This window comes from Mchenga conophoros, linkage group LG9 (genome assembly GCF_057382185.1).
Source record: "Mchenga conophoros isolate Kocher_MC1m ecotype Shallow Benthic linkage group LG9, M_conophoros_male_GT1.1, whole genome shotgun sequence".
In the NCBI taxonomy this organism is placed as follows: Eukaryota; Metazoa; Chordata; class Actinopteri; order Cichliformes; family Cichlidae; genus Mchenga; species Mchenga conophoros.
The window spans coordinates 11,851,862-11,860,830 of NC_140534.1; the positions used below are offsets into that span (position 1 = coordinate 11,851,862).

The 8,969-nt window shown below is 39.8% G+C and overlaps 1 protein-coding gene across 1 annotated transcript; it reads left to right on the plus strand.

Annotated features, from left to right (window-relative positions):
- The first annotated feature begins 1,118 nt into the window (after positions 1 to 1,118).
- On the plus strand, positions 1,119 to 5,917 carry nrros (negative regulator of reactive oxygen species). Its single transcript, XM_085286473.1, has 3 exons — positions 1,119 to 1,321; positions 2,639 to 2,753; positions 3,879 to 5,917. The coding sequence occupies exons 2-3, from the start codon at positions 2,652 to 2,654 to the stop codon at positions 5,832 to 5,834; spliced, it is 2,058 nt and encodes a 685-aa protein (XP_085142599.1). The 5' UTR covers positions 1,119 to 1,321; positions 2,639 to 2,651; the 3' UTR covers positions 5,835 to 5,917.
- The last annotated feature ends 3,052 nt before the right edge of the window (positions 5,918 to 8,969 follow it).

Sequence of the window (8,969 nt, forward strand, 5' to 3'; positions counted from 1 at the left end):
AACAGTGAGTACAATGTACTCAAATGACTTCCACAGTCACCAGATCTCAGTTCAACCAAGCACCTTTGGGATTCACATCATGGATGTGCAGCAACAGTGTGATGAAGAATTAACGCTGCACTGCAGGCACCAACGCAGCACTAGCAAGCTGTACCTAATGAAATGGCCAGTGAATGTATAATAGATTTCATCTCAACTGCAAAGGCGTTTCTGTAGTAAGAACAACAAGTCTTAAATCTCTTTTTTTATGTATCACATGTAACTTTTAAAGGTGCCCTGTGGGAGCTTCTCGTAGTTCATAAGCAGCCACCTTATTCGATTTTACGAGTGTCAAACAAACAACAAAGTCAGCACCCACACATACTCATATGGATCAGAAAATCTTGTTGCCACCCAACCTTGCAACAGAGTCAGAAGTGAGACGTCCTGTGTGAAAACAGGAAGGAATGCCTGACCAATCAACTCTCCACAGAAGGCACCATCACTTCCTGATTCCTAATTCCCCATTCTTGCACCCACTCATCATTACAAATAAGATACAAGCTAACAGCTGGAGTTTCACAAATGTTGAAAGCGACCTTAGTACATTTATTAGCTGGAGAATGAAAATAAAATCAGTAAAGCCAAACAGAGTAGATTGCTTAGTTTCTGCAGTTATGCTCTGAGCCCTTGTGCCTTATCTGACTCAGAATCCCTGTAACTGTTGAAGGTATGTTTTTATAAAGAGCGCTAAATGTCAGTTTATGTGTGTGTGTAGATATATATATACACATATATTTACATATACATATATATGTGTGTGTGTGTGTTTTGTCTGTTGCAGTGACAGGCCGAAAATAAGGCAGGAAGGGTGTGTGCATTGAGTGGTTTCCTCTTGAGAGCTTGGCTGATCAGCACGAGCAGAGGGTGTGAAGGGTGTGTTCTCATTGGGTTTTTGTGGTAGCAGTTGTGCTACCAGTATCAGTTGTCTGAATAATAACGCTATTCTGCTGTGAAGCTGTGAAGCAGAAAAAGAAAAAAAAAAAGAAGAGAAAGAAAACACTTGCGCAGTGGTGGTTAAGAGCTGTTGAGCCTGCACTCGCCTTCCTGTGGCCCCGAGCTTGAGAACCTGCCTGATTGCAGCTTGTCCATGTGACTCGGTTTCCGTTGCCTGCCTACTTCCGTGAATAGTAAAGAAGGGGCATCTGTGCTTCAGTCAGTGCAGGGGAGAGCAGCTGAACTTGACACACATGTGAACGCACTCTGCAACAGCGAATCAACCAGCGATATGGTCAGGGGAGCAACCGTCAGTGGCTTGGCAAATCCACACCTAACCACCAGTGTAAGTAAATGAACTCTGTACTGCACGGTGTTCTGCTGCATGAAGCAAAGCGCATCGCCTAAATGAGGAATTCCTAATTTAAGGTCATTTTGCAGTCGGTGCATTTGAGCAAGATACTTTAACGATCATCTGTTTCTGAATACGCTCCATTTTCTGAGTGTTATGTGTGCATACACCAGCGCACCGCTTTGACAAACGAATGTGAGCGCAGCATAACAGCTTTCAGACCATGTTTGAGTCATTTAGATGTTGCCTGATGAATGTAAACATATAGTGCGCATAAATGCAAGCGCAAAGTAAGTGTGCGTGTCTTTTTAACACAGTGCACGGTCTTATTAATAAAAAAAAAATAGGCTGCATCAGATAGAGAAAGCAAGATTCTGCAAATATATGTTCTTCCATGAGCTTAACTTCTTCCCCAGGAACATAGTTTAGAAATCATAATGAAAGCGGTGGCACAGTTACTCAATGTGAGCTACGCAGATGCAAAATAAAAATGGTAATAAATCGGTTAGACGAATAAAGAAACATAAAAAATGTTCAAGAAAACCTTTGTGTTCTTTAGAAGCCATGCTTGCGTTATAATGGATAGGCCAACAACACATGCAAGCCAAAAAGAAACGCACGGCCTCATCATGCAGTGAGTCACGCAGTGGTCTGATTTGAAATCTGGGAAATTTTTGCAAAATGTACACAGCAGATGTTTTCAGGATAAAATACGCCATCACTTCCAACATCTGGAGACAGACTGTAAGTCAAAAATTAAAAATCTGAGTTATTCACATATAATAAAAATGAAACCGAGTACATCACGTTGACGTAAACTCTGTAAGGATTATATTACTGTACTTACTATTTACAGAAATTTTCATTTAGATATGAGTAGATTGTAAAAAATGATGAGCTCCACTCTCACCTGAGACAGTCAAATATAGTCTTATAGACTTTTACACTATCAAAGCTTTTCAAATAATTGTGAAAATGAATCTCGGCTATTAAAGTTGAATTTGTAAACTCCCCGTCTGCTCTCTGACCTTCTGTCTGCTTCAGCATTTTAATGTCAAGCTGCTTTCGTCCATTTTCAGACACAAATATTCATTTTAAGACAAAGTTTATAAAGACACATTTTTTTCATACAAGGTTTTTCACCATATACAAATAGTAATAACTATAGTTTAAAACAGAGGAAGATCACACCTCATTGTCAGGCCTATATCGAACAACCAGCTCCTGCTCACTTCAGCAAAGGGGAAAAAATCTAAAAGTATGTGACACAAACAGGCTCACGCGTTTCTTCTTCTTCTGTGTTCTCAACAGTAAGGATGAGAAAATGCCAGTCCACAGGCTCACACCCATCCTTCTCTGCTTGTTGCACATGTGGAGAACGCTGACGCCAGTCTCGAGTCATCCGCAGCACCGTCGATGTCAGTTGGTAAGACGCTCTTCTTTCATTTAGCTTTTCCCGAGCAAGTTTCAGGAATATTGAGGAAATTTCACAATGTATCACATGGAAAAGGCCAAATGATTTCATGTTTGGCTTAGTTAAAACTAAAAAGTGACTTTGGTAAGACACTACAAAGCTAAAATTTCAAAAAAAAAAAAAAGTTATTCCTAAGGCACTCAAACATAAATGTGTAAACAAGAAAAGCATCAAGTAATGATACTGAAATATGGAAAGTTCTGTATTATTACCAAAGATCCAGTCCCTAATAGGACCCACCTTCTAAAAGCACGCTGTATATGTGGTTTATAACTTTAGTTAGATCAAAATCCATCCAGATTGGCACATTCCTACACTGTATTAATGATTTAATGACTTTTCAATAAGCCACAAAAAGTCTAAACTTGTGAATATTAATATCTGATGCAGGGTTTTGGAAGCGGATGTCGATTATGAGAAAGAAATTAAATCTCTCTTGTTGAGTGTTTATCAGTCATATAAATTAATATAAATATGAATGATTCTAGAAATGAAACATCTAAAGCAATAAAACCAATAAAACTCCTAGAGGGGAAAAATGCTAAGTTATTTAAACTGAAAACTTCAATTTTTTTTTTTAAAGCCGTATCGCCAGAAAGTATTTTTAGAGTGGTCCAGTGACTCAGAATGCTAATGGAAAAGTGATCTGTCAAGGAAATAATGAAGTTTTGGTAAGCTGTGGTATGACCTACCAGAATAAGAAACTACAGCCCACCATGTTTTTCTGTGAGCCTGTACAGTGGGTAACAGTACTTTCAGTTAAATCCCAAAACACAGGAAGGCTAAAATGCTTCCACTAACAGTAAGACGCTAATGTACTGCAGGCAATGCTCATTAGCTTAGTTTAGCATGCTAGCATAGTTTACAAATAACCACACGAGAAGTAATTTAAGAGGGTAATCTTCCCACAATAAAATTTTTTAAGTGCACATGGATATTATTCATGACGATCTTAAAATGTATCTGCTGTGCAAGAAAGAAATCCAGCTTCCGCCAGAATTTTAAAAAGCCGAAACACTGCAAAGTGGCAACCAGTATGCAAGTGTTAAATCATGTGCTTTTTTACCTCCTCTGCAGATACAACAAACGGCTTGCTGCAATAATGGTCAGCTCACATCTGTGCCTGAAGGACTTCCAGAAAACATCGAAGAGCTTCAGCTCAACTACAACCTCTTTGAAACACTACAGAATGCCTCTCTTCTCAGTTACCCTTCACTAACCGCCCTGAGCTTAGCTTGCAACAATTTGAGTAAAATAGAATTGAACACTTTTCAAGACTCAAAACTTTTAAAAAGCCTCAATCTAGCAAACAACAGTCTTTATAACAGCTACGAAGAAACCAGCCTTGCATTAAGAAAGCTATCAGGTCTTATAGCGCTAGATCTTTCTGAGAATAAGCTTACAGATGAAATGGCTGCCTTGCTTCTTCAAAATCTCACGTCACTAGAGTACCTCAATCTTTCTGGGAATCTTTTGTTGAGAGTGGATGAGGCCTCATTCAGGGATCTGCACCAGCTTAAAGAACTTGACCTACAAAGGAATTTGATTTTTGAGATTGATAATGCTTTTGACAGCAGTCCAAAGCTACAGCGACTCAACTTGGCCTTTAACTATCTGCCCTGTCTCACTGACTTCCACATGATTCAGCTGGAAGTCCTCAATGTCAGCCACAACTTCATTGAGTGGTTCATCTCAAGGCAAGACCTCAACGACACTTTCCAGCTAGAGACTCTCGATTTATCAGACAACAAACTCCTTTTCTTTCCTTTCCTGCCCAGCCAGAGTAATTTAAGGTACCTTTACTTGTCTCACAACGCCATTAAATTCTACGAACACTTAGCAGACAACGATATGTTCCCAAACTCAACAAAAACTGTGGAATTCTACAACTTTAACAAGGAGATCAATAATGTGACCGCTCAGTTGTGGGACGAAAACCTTCACGGTGATATATCCTCTCTAGAGACTTTAGATCTGATAGGGAACTCTGTGGAGTATTTCCCTAAAGGATTCATCCAGAAAATGCCCACCCTGTCTAGACTTCAAATGCACACAAACTGCCTGAGAACCTTAAATCTAACATCTGAGCAGTTCTCTCGTAGCTTGTATGAGCTGGATGTTAGCAACAATGAACTAAGCCAGATCTCAGCGGATAAAGCTACTCTGACCACTCTTGGCAATTTGACATACTTTAACCTGAGCCTGAATGGTCTTAAGTGGGTACCCATGGGATTATTTTCCTCACTGCAAAGCATCCGGTCGGTGGATCTCAGCTACAACAACATTGACATTTGCCTTTCTGAGGAAGCTGAGATCAGTATGCACACTAATTCAACTTGCATGAATTGGAAGAATGTTATGTCCCTGAGACAGCTTTACCTTAAGGGATGCAACCTTAAAATAATTCCAAACACTGCATTTGCGGGGTTGTCGCTAACGCACTTGGAGCTATCCGATAACCCCGGAGTAACCATCCATCAATCAATACAAAGTCTTAGCACAACATTACAGCATCTAGGTTTAGGGAACACTCACATACAAGACATTGACTTCTCCCATTTCCAGAGTCTGAAGTCTTTAAACATTTCAAAGAACTTTCTGCTACATCTTCCCCATTCACTTCAAAACCTCAACCTGAAAGTGCTTGATCTGAGGGACAACAGACTTTCTACCATCCCCTCTGGTCAGGCTAATGCATTAGCCCCAAAGCTGCAGACTATTTTCCTCACAGGAAATCAATTCAACTGTTGCCAGACCGAATGGTTCAGGACATTTGAAGCAACAAACACCATCCACATGGTCGAACAGTCAGCCATCACATGCAAGGATCTCTTCCTAAGGACACACAGAGTGGAGAATCCACAGTCGTTTTTGTGCTTTGATGACGGGGAGTCGATCTTTTGGTACATTCTGCTGTTTGTCCCCGTCTTTCTTTTTTTCACAGGAGTCTCTATCATTGTTCTCCTCACCTTTAAGCCCACACTGCTACAAAAGTCCATCAAAAAGAAGTGTTTGAAGCCAACGTCTTACTGATGTCACCATAACTGTATTTTGTCCAGTACATTATTTAGAAATGTAGCCGAATACATATCTGAAATAAATACATTTACCGAAAAGGTGTGTGAGTATATGAAGTATCTAAAAAAGAAAAAGGTCAGTTGTTGTTTTTTTTAGATTGCTCGGTTCAGTGAAGTGTGGTTTAAAACAAGGCCCTCATCCTGATAACCCAATGTAAAAAATGTGGCTGCGCTCTGGGACTTGACTTGGTGAGTGTGTGAGCGTGTGTGGGCGTATATGTGTATGTGTGTTTGTATGTGAAGATATGCAGAAGTACTGTGATGCAAGCTGTTGCTATAAGCAGCAGAGGAAACATGAAATTTCCTGTTTTGCTAAGATGTGCAGCAACTGCCCAGTTTTGTATCTCAAAGAGGAGGGGTTTGAGGTTTCCTTCCTATCAGTGAGACCAAGAAGCATCATCAGTGTGAAATTCCAGTAAGTCAGGAAATGATTTGGACCCCCCCAAAAATGATTGATTCACACGACTGGTTCAGTTTACTGTGCTGGGAGCACGTACACACACGAACAAACACACACATGTACAAATGGGTGCACACAAACACACAAACATGCATACGCCTTCACAGACACACGCACATTCACACATATTTATATATATACGTGCAATGCATTTAACGCATTTTCTTCGAGTTTTATGTAAGTACTCAGGGGCGTAGGAGTGGGAAGGCTGGTAGATTACTGTGTAGCTGTACAGCGTGCTGGAGGCCTAACCAGAAAGTAACCAAAATACCGCTGTGGTGATGCTCAGGGTCATGGTGGTTGGAACGTAAGAAGAGAAACCAGAGTAAAGCCTTGTCAAAGCCTCGAAATGTTATTAATATTGACATATCTTCTACGATATGAAGTTGCCAGTAAATCAGTTGCAGAGAAACTGAATGAAGTTTTTATTTCCTTTGTTGTTCATTTGAATTGATGAAAACTGGTTTAAAATATGCAAAGCTTTAAGAACTGAAGTCGTTGATGAGAGATTCATTACTCGAAGGCTTTTCATTTGAATGTCATTAGGTCACAGATAATGGTTGGGAACAACGACTTGTCTTGGATTTCCAAACTAATTTCCACAGGTATCTGGAACTCAAAACTGACAGATACTTTAGGGATGCCAATTAAACCTATATATTTCCCGTATAGCGGTGATGTATCACCTCCATGGAAGCAGGAAGTAGACCTTCCTGCTTCCATGATGAAGTGGTTAAACTGGGCTGACAAAATGGCTTAAGGGCTGGATTACACTGAAAAATACATTTGAGGAAGGCACTTTGGCACTGGTTGCAGATTGCTGACCAAGAGGAACTTTATTTGATTACTCAGCTATAACAGTTTAAAAGTTAAAGGACAGGAAAAAAAAGGGGGTTAAAGGGGGCATTCACAAACGCAGCTAGACTCAGTTTTCTAAGACATGTTCAGACCACATATACAGTATATGAAATCAGGTTAGCCACAGGCATGTACCATACTACAAAGCTGCCAAACACGCATTCATGCAGCTGCATTTTCTTTGCAAAACAGCTCAGCTGTGGTTACGGGGTCCATAGTCGAGGTAAGTTGCCAAATGTACGTCACACGGGCAAGCAAGTGTGAATTAGTGAAAGTGCCGTGTGTTTATTTCTTCTCTCATAGTCATAGTTTCTTGCAGATTAATCAATGGAAATGTGAAAAGAGAAGTGACATGTGACTGGATTGGTCTAATGCAGGTGTGCACACTGTCACATATAGGTATAGCATTTTGAGTTAAAGGCTTCACATCTTTAGCCTGTTTAGCATGCTAAACAAATAGCAAGCTGACTTTAGCATGTTTGGCGCGCTTTTAGCAAGTGTGCTAAACATATAGTATGCATATAGATTTGGGGGTTTTGTTTTTTAGATTTAGCAGGCCAACAGAAGCAGAGAAACTATTATAAGAGAGGGAATATCAAATAATCCTTTGATATTCTTCATTGTTGTTGAGTTGTTGCAGAAATAACACTGCAAAAAAAGTTACAAAAAAACAAAACCAAGCAGTTCTTTCCAGTTGTTAACTGCCACACAAATCATGAAACAATTCAAATGTCACAGATAAGTTGAGCAAGTAAACAGTACAAACAGAATTTAAGCCAAAGTCATATAGATCAGTCTTCCCAGATGAATAATTCAATGTGCCCCATCAAAATTTCCTTCCCTATAACTGCTGCTTTAATTGCCTTTTACCACTTTTTGTACTCTTAATCTGAACTTGATACAGCTTGATACAATAGTTGATACAAAACTCTAATACTTAATACTTTTAACACTTATCTGTGTTGGGCAAAGGTAATGTAAAATGTCCCATAATTGCATCATCAATAGGAATCGATAGGCACCAAGGTGGGATTTGTCTGTCTCTCTCTCCAAAGGCTGAACCAGCAATCAACATTCAAATAGAAAATTATCTGCCTCTTTACTAGGTACGCCTTGGCAGTATGGGGTTGCACCTCCTTTTGCCTCAAGGCTTTATTGCACAGATTCAACAAAGTGCAGGAAAAAGTGATACCAAGCAAGATGATGATCTATGCTTACATGTTGTTTACAGCAATTCCAAACCTACTATCTGTACGTCTCAACAGACCAGGCAACATTTTTCCAGTCTTTTGTTTTCTAATTTTGCAAGAATTGTAGCCTCTGTTTTCTGTTCTCAGCAGAGCAGCACCAGCTGGGGTCATCTGCTTGTGTAACCCATCTGCTTCGAGGTTCACCGTGTTGTGCTTTCAGATAAGTTCTTCTTCATACAAGTAAGGAGTGATTAGTTGAGTTACTGTTGCAGTTTATCAATTCTACAACCCCTGATGTATCCATTAGAGGACGGATGTGTGTTAGAAGCTTTCTTTTAGCTAGTTTACCATTTGTATACCATTTTATTAACTCGTGACCAATTACAGTTATGTCTCTATCACATTTCATTTATATACAGGTTTCAAAGGTAATGCCCAGAGAAATTACCAGGATGCCCCGAGTGGCAAGACTTCCTTGGCAACTGACAGTAAGGTTGTTTTCAGGTCTTTGGTTAATTAAAACAATGAGCATTTGACCTGGTGTGGCACCAGAAGAAACCTTTAAGAATCACCACAGACATTT

Excerpts from the sequence above, each read along its gene's own strand:
- nrros (XM_085286473.1), top strand. The coding sequence starts at position 2,652 with ATGCCAGTCCACAGGCTCACACCCATCCTTCTCTGCTTGTTGCACATG. Across the intron at positions 2,754-3,878 it reads AGCACCGTCGATGTCAGTTG|ATACAACAAACGGCTTGCTG; the intron begins GTAAGACGCTCT and ends CCTCCTCTGCAG.